Below are 25288 nucleotides of genomic sequence, written 5' to 3' on the forward strand. Positions count from 1 at the left end.
TATATATATCAACCTGGGTCTAAATACTGAGGCTGTACTGGCGAGAGGCTGCACATTCAGGAACAATACGAATGTGCACATATTGGGAATCGGAATACTGCTGCTGTTTAAATCATTAAAATACATGCAAACCTTCCAGTATTTCATATATTTATTTAGACAGAAACACGATAAAGAGACTTGATACATTTTCCAATAATCTAAACAGGAACCACGGAACCAAATACTGTCATCATTTAAACTATTAAAATGTTACCCTTCTTCAGTTTCATATCTCTACCAACTAATTACTAATTATTTACATAGTGACTGTATTTAGATTAACTACCATAAATAAACCCCAATTTGTAATTAACAACAGTTATGGAATATTGATATCCCACAGCAAAGAACACTTTTAAAATGTATTTTATAATGTACTGTATTAAATAAAAAAATTGCAATAATATTGTTTAAGATGTGAGAGAGCTTTCAGTTAGGCAGTTCCAAGAATGCCTGCTGGAACTTCTCTGCGCCGCTGTTTCTATTGGCAGGCTTTCACAGGCATCTGAGAGTTAACTGTCCTCCTGCATACCAGGTCACATTAAGTACTGCTAGCAGCAGTAGATCAAGCTGATGATAAGATTCTGTATACTGAATGTGGCATTGAGAAGTTCACATTACCTTTTTTCTTGAAAGACATCGATCCCCAGACCATGGCCATTCTCAATAGCAGCCAAAAAATGAGACCTGAACAGAGACTGGAAAGTTGTGCACATCACCACGGCATGGAGGAGACTCCCGTGGGCTTCTGAAAAGCTCCTGTTCTCTTGCTCGGATGTGATTGTGAATTTAGAAACAATACTGGGTTTATTATCCTGCTATTATTCCATTTATAGAAAGCAGTTATTTCTAGAGTTTGGAGCTGAGGACTGGGAGCCAGGAGGAAATGTGGTCTGGTGGTTAGAGCCAAGAGTAAAAGCACAGCAAGAAGAGAAAAAAAAATAATATAATGGACACCTTTAGAAACGCTCATGCTTTTCAACTGGTGAAAAACACACACAAACAGGATCCCAGAGGACAGCAGATGAGATGGCAGCTGATCTCTGGGGAACACTATCTAGTCACTTTGATCCTCCCATCTCTTGTTCTAACCCTGCTCAGAGGTGCACTAGAGACAGGTATTGATATATTCCCACAAAAGCAGAGGCTATTAATCTATCTTCGATAAACCCCATCCATGGGCTGTCCTTCAGGGCCCCGTGATTAAATGCATAGATCAGACCTGTCATGTGACACGTGTGAGGGAGCTCAGACCTCAGTGTGCATTATTAGACATTGTATTTTAAAAGGGAGATTTCCATGTATTCAGGTGATTGATCATTCTCATGGATTTTTCTGTTATAAAAGACACTCTGGCTTTGCCATCTGCTACCCCTATTCAATCCGGGGGTCCAGTTTTGACATTGCTTGATGTATTGTATCTAGCTCAGTCAAGCTCTTCTGTTTAGGTCCTCTGCTATTTACCTGAAGCTATTCACATAGAGAGAGTTGGTAGTTCTTGTACTGAGGCTTGTGTTTTCAAAACATGTGCACTTCCACAGAAGCAATGACCCTGTGTTCCAATAAATACAGGGTTTTCTAACAAAACTTCAACATTTTTGCAATTTGTTTACTGCAAATTGTCTTTTGTTGAAAGATTAAAAACCTTAACTAATGGGTCTTGGCAGTTAGGGGATTAGAAAAACAGGTTCAGAAAGAAGCTATTAAATTGCACATTTGCAAAAGAAAAGCGAAACTGTATTTTTATATTTGATATGGTACTGTAAATGGTTTCACTCAGCGTTTGTCTGTTTGAATGAACTGTAGCATGACAGGGCAGTGCTGGGCAGTGAATTAGATGAAACGGCTTTATATTTATAGCTATATATATTATATATACACACTATAAACACGACTCTTACCTCTCCTGCACTGCTAGTCACTCTACAGGTCTCGAATGTGCAGTGTTGATTGAAACACATGTTGTAGTGGACATGTATTTGCATTTTAAAACATGATGTTTGGAACTACAAATCGATTCAATTAAAAGATTTTTAAACTGATGTCCACTTCTAGTTTTGTAACTAAACAAAACATGTCATCTCACTCAAAATGTCTTCATTTTAACTTAATTTAAAACAAATATATTAAAAAAGACATGAACGGTTCGGTCCTTCCACCCATCCTAAGCGTTATCAAGTGTTTAACCCTACGTACATTACATAGGTGACTTGGATCACTACATAATTACCCAATAAAAACAACAATCAGTACAAACGACAGATTATACAATTCAGAAGTAGAACAATTATGTATTTAATTAATGCATCGTCAAGCAAACCATCTCTTTCCCCCTTGACGATACACACTTCAACATCCTTTTTTTTTAGGGTTTGAAATGGAGTACCATCATTTTTGAAAATCCTTTAAGAATTCAAAGCTTTCAGAACCACATAAGCAAAAAGACGCTTGCACAATTCCACTGGGATCTGATTATAATACCAGTATAATACCAGTTCCATGATACTGCAAGGAAAGACTGGTGCCTATTTGCTGATACCATTGTTAAACTATTGGTATGTCAGAGTGTTTTTTGACAGCCTACATTCATGACAGAGATGCCTGCACTGCTCTTTTTTTTCAAACAATTAGTATAGTTTCCAGCTTTGTTGCAGCATGACATTATTTTCATTTGGGAAGCATTAGACAGTGCACACTTTTTACTAAGAGTTGCCTTCACTGCAAAGGTGGCATTCTGTGCGTACAAACTGCGATGTTGACAGTGTGTGTTGGCCGATGCTCCTCCATTGTTTTTTTGTCATTTGTTAAACTTGTTTGTATTGTTTGTAAATAATTCACAGCAGTCCTGATGCGGTAGCACATTGGTAATGTAAACTCTTGTGTCTTAGCTAAATTCCAACACTACTCAAAATTGATGGTCGGGATATCCCCCTGTCCCATCTCTCGAAAAACCCTCAGTTTCCCCCATCCTTCGAAAAGGAAACAGGACATCCCTCAGTGGAGCAATCTCACAGAAATGTCTCCAGTAATTGCTTACCTCCAGGGTATAGAAAGTTGGGACTCAGTGGGGCAATTATAACAGATAACGAATGCCTTGTTGTTACTTTGTGCTACTGTAAAAATACAGATGCATAGTGGTAAATATATATAGTACAGACTTATTATGAATACATTAATACATATGCATGCACAAATGTAATACAGATACACAATATGTAAAAACAGCACACAGACGTTTACTCTTGCAGGAATGTGGATAGCAGAGGAATGTGTATTTGAAGCGTATGTTGATATATAAATGGCTTTCTTCCTCAGAGATTCATGGCTGGAGAATTCCAGTCATTACAGATCCAACTCTACTCATCTTTATGTCTCCCAGTCCTGCTGTTAAGCAGTTCAGAGGAAGTTTATATATATATATATATAAGGTAAATGGATGGTTATATTTAAAGAGGCTGGCTCTCCCTCTACCCCAGTTAAAGCTATCTATCATCTTTAAAACCGTAAGTAAGTGAGCCAGATTTGGCAAGGGTTTTGAGTAGTTAGTAAGTGTGTGTCCTGCGAGCGTGGTTAGAAGTATTGTCCAAAATGGATGTGCACTTCAATATTTAAGTAATTTTTTGCAAGTGATTGGATAGACAAAGTGGTTAATAAACCTATACCCCACTGCGAAAGCCAAAGCTGTGGCTTGTGGTTGCACAGTATAGCTAAACCCCATATCTATTTGTCTCACCTTCTACACGTGTGCAATCTTCACTTCAGACAATTGTATTTAGATGGGCTAGTAACGAGATGCAAGGAGTCTGATGTGATGTTCTTGCAAAGGTGAGAAGAATGATCAAATTAGTCTCACTCTCTTAATTTTAGTCTCTCACTGATGATGCAAAAATCCTTTGTGGGGAAGTAACTAGAAGCATTTTATAATAGTCTTTAGTAGAGAAAATATTATTAAATATTACTGAACTTAAACTTTTTAAGAATAAGTTTCAAGGATGTAACGAAAAAACAGAAACAAAATAAGAATTGGAAACCAAATAACATGAATGATATGTAACTTCTGAACCCCCTATTTGTTTAATGCTTCCGTTATGAAAGTAAGATGCTGCTGACGTGGGACTTCGACAAGCACAGACCAGCAGGCAGATCAGACAGCAGTCTTATCCACAGAATACACATGCATCTGTCTAACCAGGCCCACTATGCATCGACTCACAAACATGTGCACCTACGATCTGGCTGGCACTGGTCATTCACATCCCAAAAGCATGTTTTAAATGGAGGCCTGTAGCCATGCAATCCTGCCCCGATCATGCAGCAACAATGTAATTAATAAGAAAAGAGGCACTTACTGTGCAGAGTATCATATAAAGACTAATTAAAATAGATATCATGTGTACTGAAGCCTCGACCTCAGCGCACACCAGTAAATCTCTCACTAAACTGGAAACTTGGTATCAACAGACCAGCTTACACTGAAGACAGCAATAGGCAGCACCAGTCACCTCCACTCTAATATATTGGTGCGTACGACGCTCTAAACAATGTGGCAGGGCACAAAGACGGAAGAGATACGTTCTTTTGATGAGAATGAAAAATGTAAGCGTTTATCTGAGGGACAAGATGCTATGGAATTTCTGCCTGCAGCCTCCTTGAAGAATCACGTTTACAAGATGTTTCTTTGTTCATTAGATGCTCTCTCTGTACTGTTAAGGACTAAAGTGCCACATTTTCAAAGTGTTTACTCCATTCTTTAATCTTCTATTTTTCTAAAGAGGTAAAACACCTGTTCATTTTATACCAGACAGCTGAGTTACAGTACATACCAGTGCTTCAAGTTCTCTTCAGCACTCTTGAGGAGTTCTGTTTCTCATATACAGGATTTTTTTTTCTTTCGTTCCACTTTGAAAACATGGCCCATTGTGTCAGTAATGCATTCAAGTCTTCAGTATTTCAAATTCAAATTTAAAATTATTGGCATGACAAGTCATACAAGTATTGCAAAGTTAATATAGTAACTGAAAAGAAATACTGAATATTATATACAGTATATATATATATATATATATACACACACACACACACACACACACACACACACAAGCACACACACACACACACACACACACACACAAGCACACACACACACACACACACACACACACACAGACACACAGACACACACACACACACACACACACACACACACACACACACACACACACACACACACACACACACACACACACACACACACACACACACACACACACACACACACACACACACACACACACACACACTGTCTCACACACACACACACACACACTCTCACACACACACACACTCACACACACACACACACACTCACACACACACACACACTGTCTCACACACACACACACACACACTCACACACTCACACACAGTGCCTTGCAAAGTCAACTCAATATTTGGTGGAAGCACCTTTGGCAGCAACAAGTCTTTTTGGGTAAGTCTTTACCAATTTTGCACAATGGCTGAAAGGTGAATTTTCACCACAGTTTTAAGTCTTTAGCAGACTGAAACAGGTTTTCCTCTAGTATTTGATTGTACTTTGCTCCCTCCATTTTTCCTTCAATCCTAACAAGCTTTCCAATCCCTGCTGAGGAGAAGCATCCCCGTAGCATGACTGAAAGCTCCTTGGTCTTCATGGTTGAGTCTTTGCTTGAAATTCACTACCTGACCATGGAACCTCAAAGAGACAGTTGTATTTATTCTGAAATCATGAGAACCACTAATATTGCACACAGACAGAGGCCATTCAACAAATTGTGTGGCTTGTTAAGGTCATGATGTGCACCAGAAGCAAAGGGTTCGAATTCTTAAAAAACTGTAGGGAAAAAGGGGTCTGTCAGGACGTCCGAGATTAACGAGGAATCGGAGAGCCCCCCGTCATCCGACTCGTACATGCCCTCAATTTCCTTGCCGTCTGCCCTGTCATCTTCAGCGGCCTCGCCACTCTCCACAGCCACAGCTTCAGCCGAAGTACCCCCTGTCTTACTCCCTATCTCGTAGTCAGACTGGGGCAGTTCTGTACGGCTTTCTTCCTTTGGGCAAGGTAGCACAGCCGCTGGGGAAGACGTCAGCTCCTCTTCTGGCATCGGTTAGGGATCGCCTCCGCTCTCTGCAACTTTCACTCCGGGAGACTGAGTCTTCTCTCCGCTGCCCACAGACACTAACTCAGTCCCGCTTTATTTCTTCTGACTCGGGCTCTGCTGGCACCGCTGACTCGGGCTCTGCTGGCACCGCTGACTCGGGCTCTGCTGGCTCCGCTGACTCGGGCTCTGCTGGCTCCGCTGACTCGGGCTCTGCTGGCTCCGCTGACTCGGGCTCTGCTGGCTCCGCTGACTCGGGCTCTGCTGGCTCCGCTGACTCGGGCTCTGCTGGCTCCGCTGACTCGGGCTCTGCTGGCTCCGCTGACTCGGGCTCTGCTGGCTCCGCTGACTCGGGCTCTGCTGGCTCCGCTGACTCGGGCTCTGCTGGCTCCGCTGACTCGGGCTCTGCTGGCTCCGCTGACTCGGGCTCTGCTGGCTCCGCTGACTCGGGCTCTGCTGGCTCCGCTGACTCGGGCTCTGCTGGCACCGCTGACTCGGGCTCTGCTGGCTCCGCTGACTCGGGCTCTGCTGGCTCCGCTGACTCGGGCTCTGCTGGCTCCGCTGACTCGGCTATGCAGGTTCCTCTGACTCGGGCTATGCAGGTTCCTCTGACTCGGGCTACGCAGGTTCCTCTGACTCGGGCTCTGCTGGCATCGCTGACTCGGGCTCTGCTGGCACCGCTGACTCAGGCTATGCAGGTTCCTCTGACTCGGGCTCTGCTGGCATCGCTGACTCGGGCTCTGCTGGTTCTGCTGACTCGGGCGTTGCTGGCTCTGGGGGCTGCTCGTCCTCCCACTCTCCCCGATCGCCCCCAAACTCCTCCCCGCCAGGAGCTCCCTTATCCTGCTCTGATTCAGCTCGATCTCTGTTTCTCTGGCACTGTTTTCTTTGATGTCCCTGAGCTCCACATTTAAAACACATCATCGTATCACAGCTGGCAAAAACGATGCAAATTGCCCCCTCTATGTTAAAATTCTACGCTACCTCAATAACTAAATTAGGGTCATTTTGTAAAATAAACGCTTGCCTTCTAAAAGACAAAACATGTTTCACACTGGGATATTTACAACCTAGAGGGATCGTCTTAATGGGATACCTTAATTTTCCATATCTTCATAACTCTATTTCCAGTAACTCGTTTCTTAAGAAGGGAGGGACATTAAACAGTATTGCTTTGGTTATGGGTGTTACTAAAGGTGAAACTTCAGTAAAAGACCCCTGCACACTAAACCCCTCCTCCACCAGCTTATTGACCAAATCCACATCACTTCAAAAAATGACTAGAGCTTTATTCATCCTTGAAGCTGATTTTATTTTCTCAAAGCCCACAAGCTCTCCTACTGCCACCAGGCAATCCTCCACTGAGACCCCGATATCAGGCACACAGCGGCAGCCATGCCGGCGAGTCAATACCCCCCCCCCCGAACTATACACCATATCGGCGCTTAACAAACAACAAAGACTAAACACTATTACCAACAAACACAGAATATATGTATATATAAATAAATTGAAAAAGCTTAGACTCTCCTGAATCACAACTCCTGCGCTCCCTCACCACCTGGCTCCTCCCACAATCCCACAATCTGAGAGCGAGACAGAGAGAGAGAGAGAGAGAGAGAGAGAGAGAGAGAGATGCCAGTACAGTATTTTGATTCTGCTACATTAAAGACACTGTGAACAGAGTACAGTATTTACCAGTAAGACCCCACAATAAATATGTGTTCCAGTTCCCAATTCTCCTGGGTGACTGTGGCAGAGCAGAGCTCTGCACTTAATAGATTGGCAGGGATGGGGTTAAATTCTCCTACCTGTCTGGGTTTATTGTGTTCAGGTGGCTGGGGATTGATTGGAGTAATTAACGAACAATCAGCACCCAGCCACCTGACATAAAAGGAGGCCTCAGCTTCCCATTAGAGGGAGGAGGGAGCTGAGGAAGCAAGTTGATGGTTGTGCGAGCTGTTTTTTTGGTTTGCTGTTTTGTGGTTTTCAAATTTTCTGGTCCAGTGAAGGAATCGCCCAGCCTGGAAACCTTTTTTGTACGTTTTGCTTTGTGTTTTATTTTGTTTTGTTTTTTGTTTTGGCCCTTGTGCCCTTTTATTTTGTGTTTATTTATTTATAATAAAAGTGTTATTTTTGAACTGCAGTCTGTCTCTGGGCCTCTATCCACTCGCCAGCCTGTCACAATGACGTTCTAAGTAGAATCTTTGAAATGTAACACTGTGTAACCCCCCTGTCCAGCGAGCACCCTGCCACAGATAGCGGCGGCAGGACCCACGCTTCAGCTCAGCATCAGCAATATCGTTTCTGACAGGCCAATCATGACCCTGCGTGGCTCTGCATTGATTATTAATATAGAGGTGGTGTGGGAGGCTGGCTTTCACTGCAGCCCTACTCATATCTGAAGTCATTCACCACTCACTATTCATTTATGAAGCAGCGATTGCATTACAGGTATGTCTGCGGAAACCATAGAGGGTTACTGACCTCGTGCAAGAGCAGCGGGAGTAACTTTCAAAGAACTGTAACCACTTCTTTTTTATTGCTGGTGCCCTTCTTTCTTATTTCTATTGCATTTGTATCATACCAGCTTTTGGTATATACGGTCATTACAACTGTGTACAATTAAAGTTATAACTAATGCCAAGTTAATTCCTATCTAATCACCTCACTGCTACCAGACCACCCTGTCATGAAAACATAAACAAACAGCATATTTTCATTCATTTATAATTTTTACAAAAAAATATACACTGCAGCTCTGACAAAGATTACTGATTAAAAAAATAAAATAAAATAAAATAGAAGCTTGGTTATCTTTCCTGGAAATGTAAAACAAATAATAAAAAAAGCACTGTAGTTTGTGTGAGATGCTCTATTCCAGTCCAGACTCGTCACTCGCAGTTCCGTTTATAGACAGGATGAGCACCTGTGGAGCTGAGATGGTCTCTGCCTGGTTCTTCTCCACAGAGCTGCAGTACACTGGAACTCAAACTAGCTAGATGACACAGATTATATATGAAGGCTTCTTCTGTAGGCTCTTGATTTAAAAAATAAAATAAAACCATAGAAGCCTGGTTCTCTAAGGATCTTTAATTAAATATATATATTATATATTATATATATATATATATATATATATTATATATATATATATACACAAAAAGCACTGTAGACCCTGTCACATGCAGTTCAATTTGAGTATCAGCTGCTTAAAAATACTGATCCTATTGAGGGCTTTCATTTCACAAAAATAAAACTGAAATATTTTTTATAAATAACAAGACTATACAGTCAACCTCTCTGCTACTGAACATGCGGGCTACGGTAATTGCAGCCTTTTATACACACTGCCTCGGTTAAAGCACATTGAATAACTGATGGGCCCACCCTTGAAGACCCACATATCACTCTATTCCATCCACATTCACATGGACATGAAGTATTTTCAACAAAGCTTAAAATTAACCCCGTTGACACTGTACTGTACTGTACAGGCAAACAGGACAGACGCCTCTGCTGTAAACATCCTCAACAAGGTTTTATATCCTGATAGATATTTTACATAGTCTGAATAAGGACAGAGTATTAGGGCTAGTAATGTTCTTTAAAAGCATGTGTGTTTTCCCAGAGAACAGGTATGGCTGTGCTTTCCTCTTCATTAACACTAACCCAGGGAGACTCTCGAGGCTTCATCACAGTGAGAGCCACATGTTTTAATACAAGGAGATGTTTTAAGTGTTGTCAGCCGTCCCTCACTTGGGGTGATGGTAGCTCATGGATCTTAGATAATAGCAGTGTAGAGAATTGATCTGATTAGCTGCTCTTTTCTGTGTCCTTGCTGGTGGAACTGGCACTGGCAGCCTCTGGAAACCTGAAGGGATTTTATACAGATCCCAAATGTGTGAATCCCAATTAATAAAGATAAGAACAAAGGCAACACGCTATCTATCTATTTTATTATTATTATTATTATTATTATTATTATTATTATTATTATTATTATTATTATTATTATTATTATTACAAAATGCTCTGAACAGCCCACTTCTAGTTTCAATATGCTCTGGATTATTAACATACCTTTCCAGGTAATGTGTTACAACAACTACTGTACAACTGCATTCTACTAATCCTAATACTATAGGCAAGCTGTTTGGGGAAATAAATCACTATGACTATGTTGTGTATTTCAGCACATTACTCATATTAGACCCTATGGCATATTGGACAGCTCACTGTCACTACAATCCCAGATGACTGCTGAAAATAATGTGTGTGTGTGTGTGTGTGTGTGTGTGTGTGTGTGTGTGTGTGTGTGTGTGTGTGTGAGACTATCCCTGTCTGTGCCTATGTGTGTGGGCCTTTGAGTTTGCCCATGTCTGTGCCTGTGCCTGTGTGTGTCTGTGCCTCTGTGTTTCTGTGTTGGTACGTGTCTGCGCTTGTGCCTGTGTGTGTGTGTCTGTGCCTCTGTGTGTCTGTGTGACTGTGCATGAGTGTGTGTGTGTGTGTGTGTGTGTGTTGGTGTGTGTCTGAGCCTGTGCCTGTGTGTCTGTGTGACTGTGCTTGAGTGTGTGTGTGTGTGTTGGTGTGTGTCTGTGCCTGTGTCTGTACCTGTGTGTCTGTGTGACTGTGCTTGAGTGTGTGTGTGTGTGGTGTGTGTCTGAGCCTGTGCCTGTGCCTGTGCCTGTGTGTCTGTGTGACTGTGCTTGAGTGTGTGTGTGTGTTGGTGTGTGTCTGAGCCTGTGCCTGTGCCTGTGCCTGTGTGTCTGTGTGACTGTGCTTGAGTGTGTGTGTGTGTGTTGGTGTGTGTCTGAGCCTGTGCCTGTGCTTGTGTGTCTCTGTGACTGTGCTTGAGTGTGTGTGTGTGTTGGTGTGTGTCTGAGCCTGTGCCTGTGCCTGTGTGCCTGTGTGACTGTGCTTGAGTGTGTGTGTGTGTTTGGTGTGTGTCTGAGCCTGTGCCTGTGCCTGTGTGTCTATGTGACTGTGCTTGAGTGTGTGTCTGAGCCTGTGCCTGTGCCTGTGTGCCTGTGTGCCTGTGTGACTGTGCTTGAGTGTGTGTGTGTGTTGGTGTGTGTCTGAGCCTGTGCCTGTGCCTGTGTGCCTGTGTGACTGTGCTTGAGTGTGTGTGTGTGTTGGTGTGTGTCTGAGCCTGTGCCTGTGCCTGTGTCTGTGTGTCTGTGTGACTGTGCTGGAGTGTGTGTGTGTTGGTGTGGGCCTGTGTTTCTGTGTTGGTGTGTGCCTGTGTGTCTGTGTGTCTGTGTGACTGTGGTGGAGTGTGTGTGTGTTGGTGTGGGCCTGTGTTTCTGTGTTGGTGTGTGCCTGTGTGTCTGTGTGACTGTGGTGGAGTGTGTGTGTGTGTTGGTGTGGGCCTGTGCCTGTGCCTGTGTGTCTGTGTGACCCTGCTTGAGTGTGTGTGTGTGTGTTGGTGTGGGCCTGTGCCTGTGCCTGTGTGTCTGTGCAGTGAGATGGTGTGCCTCGGTGTGCTTAAGTGCCTTGTGAGAGTTGAGGTGCTTTTGCCAGCACAGCAAAGACACTGACTCCAATGCAGTGGAAAGACAAGGCGGTGACACCGCAGCATCTCACCTACGGGGATGGCCAGTCCCCACTAGGGGAAACTAGTTAGGTCAGAGAATATTTAGCTGGAGGCTTCCTTACTGCTGCAGTCTGAGAAAAACAATTCAGGTGGTTCTGGTGGGTTATGGTCCAGACAGAAACTCCACTTCTCCCAAAACCAGAAACACAGGCATGAAAAGAGAGCTACAGAGGAGAAGGGGGGCAGCAGCAGCAGCAACAACAAGAACAACAATCTCCCCTGGGTCAGAAATAATTAAACACTGGGCTCGCTGCCATCCCTTAATGATGAAGGCATGACTCGATGACTCCTCTCGTGTCCAGGACAGACACGCGATCGCCAAGCCGTGGCAAAGGAACACGAGGGGGGGATTTGGAGTGTTATAAACAAAGGATGTTAAGAGTTCAATGTTTTAAACATTAAAACACGTTGCGTGTGTTCCATGTCCCAGTCGCTACAAAAACATACTACAAGCAGTCCACAAATATGAAATTCTGGCACGTGATTGGTTAAAACCTCATCACATGATCAAAAATAGATCCAGGTATTGCCCCCGTGACGCTGCTTGTGGTCACTGTGCATTGTGGATTTGATGGGAAATCACGACATCACACCGAACGTCCTTCCTCTCTTCACACAAAGCAAAATGGAGGAAAAACACAAAATTAATTACAAAATATACTATGAAATATTCCAAACACCAAAATCATCATAAAAGCTTTGCTTTCAATGTTTTCTGACGATGTAAATAAATACAACATTCACAAACTCAATGGACTCCTCCTAGAATTCTATGCTGCAGTGAGAAAGTCAGGCACACAGTTCTACAGCAAAAAAAACCCAACAACTTTAATAACTGCGCTACAGACTTCAAAAACATTACTTTCTTGAATGATTCATAAAACAAACATGGACTGCAGACCTCGGCTCATAGTGGGAAACTAAAGGCCCCTCAGGAAGGTCTATAGTTCTTCCCACTGTTAGCCCCCTCTCCAGTCCATATTTACTATATAATATAATGCAGACCACTATTGCAGCAAAGCAAGGATAACTCTTATGTATGCCATTTGAAATGTACTATTTCATACAAGACACTGAAAATATGCAAGTAACCATTCAGTAAATGTGATTGCAATAACACTGTTTCGAAGAGTTGTGGATGATAAGATATTGATTACTGCCAAGAAAGCACTGAAATTTTGAAAAATGTGCCCGATTGCAAAGGCTTGTGATCCCCACAGCACAAGCACAGCACAGTTATGTATCACGCTACATAAAGCCTATTGAAATAATCAAACTGCATATCTCAGCCCTGTGCGGTGCTTTTGCTGCATAAATACCTCAATGCATTCACAACCCAGTAAAAGGTTAACAAGTGCCTCAGACCTTTTCTGACAGTACAGTCAGTACTGGCCTTATCAGGATTCGTGAATACGGTTAGCATGGTAATCACTGCAGCCCCTTATCAGAGTACAGGCCTATCTGCTTTGTTTTACAGGCCTCCCGAATACCATCCGTGGCTGTGGAACTCTCAGGGAGCTATAAGCCAGCGCTGAGCAAGCCTGTCTCCATGACAAGCTCCCCTAATGAAAACGGAGGTTAGTACAAGCCTGTCTGCACTGCCTCCAGTGGATCACCAGCCACGTCCTGACGAAAAACATCAAGCTGCCTTTATTTAGATATATATGTATTTATTTATAAATACATTTGTTTATTTAATTGATTTGTTTTATAAAGGAGAGGGATAATAGTACTGGTCCCAGCTAGCGTCTCCAAAGACAAACACAGCCAATGGACCTCCACCTCTTTGCCATTCAATCCTGGGCCTAAGCACAGACAGCTGAACTACAGGGACACTACGAAGAAATTGTTTTCAGCAGGTCTTCTGCACCATAAAAGGGAAATACTGTAGCAGATGAAACAGTGAAGCAAATCTTGCAATCCGCTCTGTAATATACTGAGCTCTCACATGTGCAGTTGTGAAATGCACGTCGCAGAAAACATTATTCTCAATTTAAAACTTAACTTCCTAGGTCATTGTCTCCGCCTCTTCAACACCTTCTTTCCCGTAATTAACCAACTACGTTTCTACTTTTAAATGACATGCTTTACAGTCGGTAACTTGCTTCCACTCTGAAGACACTGCTGAGGTGGAAATATATGTCTTTGTGGATATTAACCCATTAGATCCCTTACAAAAGTTAACCATGTTATTTTTGCACTGTACTTTCACAGTTTTACCATGCTTTTCATAGTTGTAATATGCATTTACCATCGTTTACTCTGGTTTGCCATGTTTATTAAAACCCTTTATTGCATGACTTTTTCTAAATATTAACATATTTATATAACCCTTTATAAACTTATGAACATCATTTATTTGTAAAATAAGTGTTGGGAGTTGCCCTGGAAACAGACTGGCTCATTGGAGGGGTGTTGGTTACCATTATCAAAACAGAAGCACAACACTGTATTGAGTGTAAAACAGTGACAGCAGGTGACTGGAATCAAGCATCCTTTTTTTAGTGCTCTATGCAGTGTTCCTTTACCATACCTTGCTATACTATATAATGCTTCCTGTGCTTTACCATGCTTTCTCTATGCTTTTACTATGGTAAATCTTTATAAAGGACACTGTAGCCACATTCCTAGAATGGCATAATTTCTACATCTTGTAGAAAAGAATGGGTGCTATTTGCCACCAGGGCATTCTATGAGTTGTGCACCCCCAGACATGCTGAGATCTAAAGGCATAAACACTCATCTTTATTTTCAACTATGGCTTTCAGGTTTAATTATCAATGCAGGTCAACAGTTTTTTAGCCTTAGTATATAAAGCTGATTGATTTAAACAGTCTTAAACCCATCAGCTTTCAAAATGAGGACCAGCCATAGATTTAAAGCTGTTATTGCAGCAAAAGGTGGCTCTAACAAATATTAATGTGTGGGGGTTGAACACTTATGCAAGCAAGATATTTCAGTTTTATATTTTTCTTAAAAATATTTCCCAACATAAAACCAATGTCACCTTACAATAATTGATTCAGAGTTTCAGTGTTTAAAAATAAAATATCAAACAGAACGAAATTTCAATGTACCATTTCTAATTCAGTAATATGAGAGAATTGGTCAGGGGTCTGAATACTTTTGCAAGGCACTGTATATATAACAGCATTGATAAAGGTACACTCCAGTCCTATAGGTGGCAGAAATAAGCCTCATAATTGGCTTACGCAGCTATATTAAGGATATTTACTTTTAGGCCCTGTCCACACTACATAACCGATCTCGAGAACCATACTCAAAAACGTTTTAATTAATCCAGCTCAGCGCGTCCACACTCAGGTACTGTTTCACGTTTAGTTGGGCGGAATGCATACACTCTATTGCTATTCAAATTGTCTGGTTACAGTTCCTAGCAGCACAATGAACAGTGGAAATGAGTACAATAGCATCCCACCACACACTGCATTTTACTTTAAAATAATGTATAATGGCCCATATTAAAATCTGCTTTCCAAGCTTGTGTACTGTGGTAACCATGGAGACTATAGGCCTGTGTTCTAAGGTGTGCAAGAGGAGGAGTACATTTTAAAACAAATGATTAAGTGCTGTTTGGATTAAAAAAAAAAAAACACCTGGAAAGATGAGAGTCCCTGTCTGAAGCAATGACTAACAGCACACCTGGAAAGATGAGACTCTGTCTGAAGCAATGACTAACAGCACACCTGGAAAGATGAGAGTCCCTCTCTGAAGCAATGACTAACAGCACACCTGGAAAGAAGAGACCCTGTCTGAAGCAATGACTAACAGCACACCTGGAAATATGAGAGTCCCTGTCTGAAGTAATGACTAACAGCACACCTGGAAAGATGAGACCCTATCTGAAGCAATGACTAACAGCACACCTGGAAAGATGAGTCCCTCTCTGAAGTAATGACTAACAGCACACCTGGAAAGATGAGAGTCCCTCTCTGAAGTAATGACTAACAGCACACCTGGAAAGATGAGAGTCCCTCTCTGAAGCAATGACTAACAGCACACCTGGAAAGATGAGAGTCCCTGTCTGAAGTAATGACTAACAGCACACCTGGAAAGATGAGAGTTCCTCTCTGAAGCAATGACTAACAGCACACCTGGAAAGATGAGAGTCCCTCTCTGAAGTAATGACTAACAGCATTCCTGGAAAGTCTCACTTCTCTTGGGGCTGTAAACCTCACTATTAAAGAAAGCAACCTTTGGCTTCTCTGCCACTAGTTTAATAGGGATGTCCCGACAGTTTTTTTAAACATAAAAATGGATACCTAGTACAGACTGTACACTGATGGCAAGTCAACTGGAAGTTGTTTAGCTAAGCAGTAATAGGGGATTCTCATGAAGCAACGCACCCATCTGACTAGAACTACAGTGACAAAAGCAACTACAAGAAGTAGCAATGCAGAAAAACACATCCTTATAATTCTGAATGGAAGATGAAGTATCTGTGGCTTGTTTATCGAGACGGCGAGATGTAATGTAGTATGTGTGAAACAGCTGGTGTGCATACACCTTCGTGTAAAAGACACAGCCGCGGTGATGCTGTTGCTGTTACTGGAGTGCAGAGAAATATGAAAACACACGTAGACGAAGCAACAAACACTGCTTAGAATCCCGTCTCGTCGTCATGTGAACGCTCTACATTTAAAATCTGAGACCATTTGAGTGCCAAGGAATAAAAACTTTTAACATGTATACATATTGGTACACAATACGTTTATAAATACAAAATAAGCCTTAAATAACTGATCAATTATAACTAATTTGCCATAAACAAGGAAGCTGAAAATACCTTAAAATGACAAACATTAACAAATATAACGCTATGAGAGAGGGATTTGTTTCAAGATATCTTAAAAAAGGGATGATGTTATAAAAAATGATATAAAAAGGTCTAAGTTGACTTTTTAATTTGTTGTTTCTGCACAAGAAACAAAGTTTCAAAAGACACATTTTAATGAAGTACTATCATTACTGTGTTTTACTTCTGCCTTTTTTTTTTTTTTTTTTTTAGATGTACGCAAGTGAAAACTCACATTTAACTTAAATAAACTCTCATTAAAAATGTTTTAGAAAAGAGGACATTGCACAAAGAAAAAACACCTCACCGTTTTGGTTTATTACAGTCCTCATAACAGAAAATACTTAGATCACAACAAAACAAAACTTTGATCACTGTGATTAACATGTACCTTGCAAGCTGGGCTGTGTTTGAAAAGCGTGAAGCACGCCTCCATCTGTATCCTGATTCTGACTCACTCACTAGATCAGAAGCTGCACTCTGAGCCTGTTTTTTTAATGTTAATCCCGACTGTCCCACACATCACTTGCCATTTTAGAAAATGCCACATAAATTCTGGCAATGTGGTAAATCAATCCAAGGCAAAGCGCGTTATGATAATTATTTCTAATATTTATCAGCTATGCAATTTATGGCAAACACTAATGTGGACTTTTGCCTTCAAATTCATGTGCAGCAATGATTGTTCAACTATTCAGATAGTTTCTCTGCTGCACTAAAGGAAATAATTATTACTTCATAATAATAATAATTACTCCACACCACTGTCTTCATGTTGCACTGATAAGGTCTTCTCTCGGTCAACCAATGAGCACTGATACAAAGTGAAACAGGCTGAGATTTGTGACATATTCCAAAATGAATCTGATCACAATGAAAGCTCGGCCAATCAGCATGCAGCGATTATGCTGACGTTAATGGCGGCTAATAGCAGCTAACAGAAACAGAAGCAGTATGAGGAAACTGAATGCAAGCAGCATGAACTGTGCTGAATGAAAGCGCATTTGAGAAATGTTGGCAAATCACACCGATAAAACCTATTTTGTTGCAGAAATGTTGGCCACCTGTTGCACTGGTACATATACTCATTATATGTACAGCACTAAGATATTCATGGCGATAAGAGGCTTGCAGATATTTATGGCTTTATAATATATAAAGTCATATTTGCTATCCAACCTCGCCTCACTTATTATTTTGACTGACTCATATATTAAATATATACTGCAGACTCAGCTCACTGTGTAAAATTAAATGGCCCTCAGAAAGACTATTGTTACCGACAAGCTTTGGGCACTACAGCCTACTGCTGGTAACACTAGTCTTCCCTTGAAGCAATAATTTTCCACTATGGCCCTCCACTCTAGTCCTCCTCTCTCTATATATACACAACAAGCAGGTTCAAAGGCAGGTGGAAGCTGAAACTGAATGCAGGGGCTGTTCTGTGGTAAAGTAGCACAGCGGTGCACAGAAGGCTAAATGAGACTAAGGCCTCAATTAAACTGCACTGCATTAAAATTACTAACAAAATAAATTGGAAGAAACGTTTTACTTGTTTTCCAGGAAAATTCACCAATAGCATTGTCATTTGGGTGCCATGGTTCGTGCCAAAATCTGTCACCTTAAATGATGCTATGTGTAATTGCAGGTGCCTGCTTCTGCTATTGCCTATGCATGACACACTGTGTCCGATGGCATCTGATCTAATGTCAACTCACGATGCAGAATTCCGAATGCCTCCAGTTATAGTCTCACCTTACACCACACATTGATTTTTGCATTATTTCCATATGGGAAAGAAATATTTGATTAAATATTCATGCCTGTCATCCAAAGCAGAGATTTGCAAATATTTTAAATGTATGACATTTATTTAAGCACTCAATCACATGATTTATAGCCATACTAAAAACACGCTAATAAGCTTAGACAAGCGTTTTGAAGTGCAACTTAAGTTTTAAGAACCATTAATTTGTGACCTGAAAAACCATCCAAAGCAATTGAGAGCATTCTTTACAAAGCATGCAACAACACAGCTTGACATTACACACAAGTACACTGCGATTACTTACACCAGGACTTGAGCACACATAAAAGGGCTGCGTTGGTTAGGGGTGCTCATAGTTTAACCTATGTTTTCACACACACACCCCGGGTGGCACTAATATTAGACTCCCTGGTGTTACCTTGAGCTCATTGGGATCTGTGAAGTCACCCCTCAGTGGGTAAACTTAAGCCAAGTGTTACAAAATAGCAAATCAGAAAACACAACGACAAATCAGAAAACAAAATAGCAAATCAGAAAACACAACAACAAATTGAAAAACAAAATAGCAAATCAGAAACACAACGACAAATTGGAAAACAAAATAGCAAATCAGAAAACACAACAGCAAATTAGAAAACAAAATAGCAAATCAGAAAACACAACGGCAAATCAGAAAACACAACGACAAATTGAAAAACAAAATAGCAAATCAGAAAACACAACAACAAATTGAAAAACAAAATAGCAAATCAGAAACACAACGACAAATTGGAAAACAAAATAGCAAATCAGAAAACACAACGACAAATCAGAAAACACAACGACAAATTGAAAAACAAAATAGCAAATCAGAAAACACAACAACAAATTGAAAAACAAAATAGCCAATCAGAAAACACAATGACAAATTAGAAAACACAATGACAAATTGGAAAACAAAATAGCAAATCAGAAAACACAACGACAAATTAGAAAACAAAATAGCAAATCAGAAAACACAACAACAAATCAGAAAACACAACGACAAATTGAAAAACAAAATAGCAAATCAGAAAACACAACGACAAATTAGAAAACAAAATAGCCAATCAGAAAACACAATGACAAATTAGAAAACACAATGACAAATTGGAAAACAATAGCAAATCAGAAAACACAATGACAAATTAGAAAACACAACGACAAATTGGAAAACAAAATAGCAAATCAGAAAACAAAATAGCAAATTAGAAAACACAATAGCAAATCAGAAAACACAACGACAAATCGGAAAACAAAATAGCAAATCAGAAAACACAACGACAAATTGGAAAACAAAATAGCAAATCAGAAAACACAACGACAAATTAGAAAACAAAATAGCAAATCAGAAAACACAACGACAAATCAGAAAACACAACGACAAATCAGAAAACAAAACAGCAAATCAGAAAACACAATAACAAATTGGAAAACAAAATAGCAAATTAGAAAACACAATAGAAAACACAATGACAAATTAGAAAACACAACGACAAATCAGAAAACACAATGACAAATTAGAAAACACAACGACAAATCAGAAAACAAAATAGCAAATCAGAAAACACAACGACAAATTAGAAAACAAAATAGCAAATCAGAAAACACAACGACAAATTAGAAAACAAAATAGCAAATCAGAAAACACAACGGCAAATTAGAAAACAAAATAGCAAATCAGAAAACACAACGACAAATTAGAAAACAAAATAGCAAATCAGAAAACACAACAACAAATTAGAAAACACAATGACAAATCGGATAACACAGCGACAAATCAGAAAACACAACGACAAATTGAAAAACAAAATAGCAAATCAGAAAACACAACGACAAATTAGAAAACAAAATAGCCAATCAGAAAACACAATGACAAATTAGAAAACACAATGACAAATTGGAAAACAATAGCAAATCAGAAAACACAATGACAAATTAGAAAACACAACGACAAATCGGAAAACAAAATAGCAAATCAGAAACACAACGACAAATTGGAAAACAAAATAGCAAATCAGAAAACACAACGACAAATCGGAAAACAAAATAGCAAATCAGAAAACACAACGACAAATTGAAAAACAAAATAGCAAATCAGAAAACACAACGACAAATTAGAAAACACAATGACAAATTGGAAAACAAAATAGCAAATCAGAAAACACAATGACAAATTAGAAAACACAACGACAAATTAGAAAACAAAATAGCAAATCAGAAAACACAACGACAAATTAGAAAACACAATGACAAATCAGAAAACACAACGGCAAATTAGAAAACAAAATAGCCAATCAGAAAACACAATGACAAATTAGAAAACACAATGACAAATTGGAAAACAAAATAGCAAATCAGAAAACACAATGACAAATTGAAAAACAAAATAGCCAATCAGAAAACACAATGACAAATTAGAAAACACAATGACAAATTGGAAAACAAAATAGCAAATCAGAAAACGCAACGACAAATTGAAAAACAAAACAGCCAATCAGAAAACACAATGACAAATTAGAAAACACAATGACAAATTGGAAAACAAAATAGCAAATCAGAAAACACAACGACAAATTAGAAAACAAAATAGCCAATCAGAAAACACAACGACAAATTAGAAAACACAACGACAAATTGGAAAACAAATTAACAACTGAGAAAACAAAACGACATTAACTCTAAACCGGAAAGGGAGGGGAGATAGGCAAAAGCGTACCACGTCACTGATTGGAGGAACAACATGTCAATCACCGCTGCAGCACTCTGGGCGGAAGCACTTAGAAACTAACCGTAGTAAGTCACTTTTTTCTTGTTTGAATTTTAATAATGTTTTGTATTTCTTTATTTCACACTCGTTTTACTAATATAAGGACCAAGAAAAACATTAAAATTCGAACAAGAAAAAGTGACTTAAGGAAACATCAACAAAGACTTTGGCAAGTTTTACTAAACTAGCAAACACCAATGTCAGCAATCACTGTATTAAAATTGGCTTATTATATGAGTGCAATGTTTGTTACGGAGTGTTGCAAATGTCTCCATTGAAAAAGAACCAAACAACAAACAAACAAACAAATAAATAGCATACATTCTGAACTTCTATAATTTGGATTTTTCTGAATGCAATGTTTGTTACTATGCACTGTGCTGGAAGGTCTCCATAGAAACAGCACTAACGAGTGAGTGAATAAATAAATAAACAAATAAATAGCATGCAGTCTGATATAATGCGCATTCTACATGTTTAGCACACTGAACGTGATATATTGTAAACAGGTTGCGCTTCACAAGGCTATACTCAACAGGCACACTAAGACATGCCAATCTTATTTCGGGCTGTCTTGTTTTAGCCCTCAGAAGGGTACAGTGGTTTCTGATATTATCCAGGTTAATACAAAGCAGATTTCTTTATATCCTGAACCCTGACAGTGTCCCAGAATTACAAGACCTAAAAATATCAACATCACTATGAACCGAGTGTTTTACTGTTTCATTTTAGGCATACCTGGATTTTCTTATGAAGCACACTGCATGTATTTGTTTCTTAGACTAGATTATCTAGCATGAGAGAAAGACTAATTCAAGCTTGGAGACCAGCTCTCCACTTGCCCACATAGTGCGTGCAATGCATTCAGAAGCAGTGCTGCCAGTCTCACCATTTAACCCCCAATCCCTAGTCCATGCCCATCCACTGCTTGGCACCAAGGTAGTGATTGGCTTTGCATTAGTATCAGCTGGGGTAGGTGTTTTCATACCAGGGCATCTGAATTCATTTGTCTGCCCTGCCACTACAACCAACATATGGAAAAATGGAAGAACGGCTTATTGCCAAATTGAATGGAACAGTCTACAGAATGACTGGCAATCCACTGCTCTGAACCTAAACAATAAAAAAAAAAAACATTTTTTAAAAATGTTTTTGTTGCTGTTTTTTATATTCCAAATCATATCAGAGGCACAATAAGAGAACTGTATTGTTTCAGTAGAGTACGATGACATGCATTTTCTATGGATGCATACTTTTCAGAGAACTAGGGATACCCTATGATGGGTGCATACTGTATATATATATATATATATTATATAATATATATATAATGTACATATATATATATATATATATATATATATATATATATATATATTTATATATATGTAGATGAGATACGTCCAGGTACATGGAATACAGTTGAATCATTTCAACAGAATGGCATGCTATAGTGTATTCATGTGTTTGCATATTGTATAGGACTGTGTGAGAATGATTTCTGATACAAAGCAATATTTTCTCTGCAAGCCTCTCAACCTGCTTTTCAGTAATTCCCATTACTGGCTAATTAAAAAGACCTTCATAGTAGATATCTGGAGCGCTGTTTCCAAGCTCCCGAGTCTCTTTGTATGTTAGCTCCAGCTGGCTGTGTTCGACTACAGGGGCTATATTTCACATGAAATGCGATTAACCATAAAACATATAGATGACCTTTGTGCTGTGCACGGTACCCAGGCTTTTGATAATGTGGGTCTGGTATTAACAACACATCACCCCTGTGCACTATGGTTTAGTGACGGGTTGTTTAAAGAGGGTGTCTAGTGTGTTGGAGGCAGGGTCCGCGAAAACTCCCATGAAATACTAAATGATTGTAAATAACATTGCACTGTCAGCCTGATAAAGATGTCTTATATAGCGTGCCCCGTGTGCAGCATGCCTGCTGTATTTACATTGTGAAGGACAGAAGCTTGTCTTGTGTTCCTAAACCATTGCTTGAATCCCACTCTCTTTATTACCTCTCTCACTCTGTCTGTGTATCTCTCTCTCTCTCTCTCTCTCTCTCTCTCTCTCTCTCTCTCTCTCTCTCTCTCTCCCTCTCCTGATACAACACACTACTCTGATAAACACAGCTGATAAGTATCAACCCATTCTGCGGTAACTGTGTGTTTTATTATAAGAAAATGGGCATTTTTTATTATCCTGTGGTTACATTCAGGTTCCTGATAAAACAGTTGGTAGGACTCAGACCTTTATAATCCAGCAGGATAGGGTCCTTAACCACAATCCTGGCTGCCAAATGGAGCTCAGGTTGTGAAAGACACGGCATGCACATGTATTATACAGCAGTATGAGCTCACCTTCGGCACATTCAAATCTATCTATCCAAATGTACATAATGCCTTAAACCTCTCTTGGATGACAACTCACTGGTAGTGCTCAAAGGCAGGCTGGTTACATACATACACACACACACACACACAGGAAGGTATTCTTCAGTCAGAATCTCTGCATTGTATACTGTAGCTTACTATATCCCTATAATTTAAATCTGAATACACTATATAAACAGCTTTGTTTAGTCTACTATATCCCTTTACTTAAATGTACATAATACTACATAAAGTCTACTATAACCACACACTATGTAGATAGTCTACCAAAGTCATAAAGCACAACTTGATCCATCACTCGTCTCATAAAATCTTAGTAGTTGTAGCTAAAACAACTACAACATCAATAATAATAATAATAATAATAATAATAATAATAATAATAATAATAATAATTTGAGGGCTACAGCACACACACGCACACAGTTGACTGTCCGCTGCAGGCAGGGCTGCTCTGAGCTCCCCGCGGTAACCCACCTTTGTGCATGCCTGTGAACCTGTCCTTTAGTACGGTCAGCTCGTAGATCTTGCCGAATTCCTCGAACAGAGGCTTGAGGTCCTTCTCGTCCAGGTTGCGGGGGATCTGTCCGATGAAAAGCTTGATGGCATCGTGGTCCTTCATCGGGATGGTGGAGGGATTCCCGGGACTGTGGCTTAATCCATTCATGTGCCCGTTGGTGCTAGCGCTGCTGGGGCTGCTGCTGAGGCTCGGGTTGTCAGCCTGTCCGTTCGTCAACGTTGCCATTTTACCCAAGAGTAGAAGTTGTTCTAGATGGAAATATGGTATAGCAATCGCGTGTATATTTATAACTGTATTATATGTACATATATATAACTATATACTGTTTACAAAGAGTATGCGTGTGTGTGAGAGAGAAACAGAGATAGACGCGTGTGAGTAGGTAAGGAGACAGAAAAAGAGAGCGCAGAGAGGTTTGAATATGTCGCTATTTACACCACGGTTCCCTTCGCTCCTATCTGGGTATGTTTTGCATTGAAGAGGCTGGAAGGGTGTCCTTTCGGTTTAAACAGGCTGGGGCGGTTCACATCGCGCACAGACCGGGGGAGGCAGCGGGGAGATGACTGGGAAAGAGAGAGCGCTCTTCATCCCTCTCTGCCGGCGAGTCCTGGAATGGTACGTTCCACTCAGCACTGGGACTATAAAAAGCAGAAAAAGCCGTTCCTTTGTGCTTTGGATCTGTTCCTTTTCTATGCTGGATGTTAGCGGCAGTGTTATGTAGTAACGTTAGTGGACGATTGTAATACATTATAAATAATCCGGTTTAATCAATAGGGATTGGGATTTTAAACAACAGTATTGTACAATTATTATTATTATTATTATTATTATTATTATTATTATTATTATTATTATTATTGTCACTATATTTCACATTGGTTTAAAATAGTCTGCAACGTTCTTGTTTAAAGCATTGAACACACACACACACACACTCACACACACACACACACACACACACACACACACACACTCACACACACACACACTCGTGGCTATTTTCCCCCAGTAAATATATAGTCTGGAGACTTTTTCGAGAGCGATGAGATGATGTTGTATTGCTCTCGCTTGATGGGAGAACATTTAGATGTGTATTAAATATGATCTCCTTCATAGGCGCAGGCAGCATGTAGGCGAGTAGAACTGAATCGCCGTGCCAAGGAAAACAATGACCAGGAATGTGATCGCTTCCAAACGCTCCTCTTTCCACTTTCTGGATTAGAAAAAAAGA

At 40.2% G+C, this 25288-nt stretch overlaps 1 protein-coding gene across 16 annotated transcripts in view; it reads right to left on the minus strand.

The window, feature by feature from the left end:
- Positions 1 to 24617, minus strand: part of LOC121306465 (CUGBP Elav-like family member 4) — a 257123-nt gene extending 232506 nt beyond the window's left edge. For 7 of the 16 annotated variants that reach the window (XM_041238701.1, XM_041238450.1, XM_041238620.1 and 4 more), the window contains exon 1: positions 24015 to 24616. In XM_041238701.1, coding sequence (XP_041094635.1) covers positions 24015 to 24282 — 268 coding nt within the window. In that variant the 5' untranslated portion in view covers positions 24283 to 24616. Of the gene's footprint in view, positions 1 to 24014 lie in introns of all 16 variants that reach the window. The other 9 variants (XM_041239391.1, XM_041239251.1, XM_041239323.1 and 6 more) reach the window with 3 other exon arrangements.
- Positions 24618 to 25288: the final 671 nt, after the last annotated feature.

The sequence above is a fragment of the Polyodon spathula genome, chromosome 1, assembly GCF_017654505.1.
Source record: "Polyodon spathula isolate WHYD16114869_AA chromosome 1, ASM1765450v1, whole genome shotgun sequence".
NCBI classification, from domain to species: Eukaryota; Metazoa; Chordata; class Actinopteri; order Acipenseriformes; family Polyodontidae; genus Polyodon; species Polyodon spathula.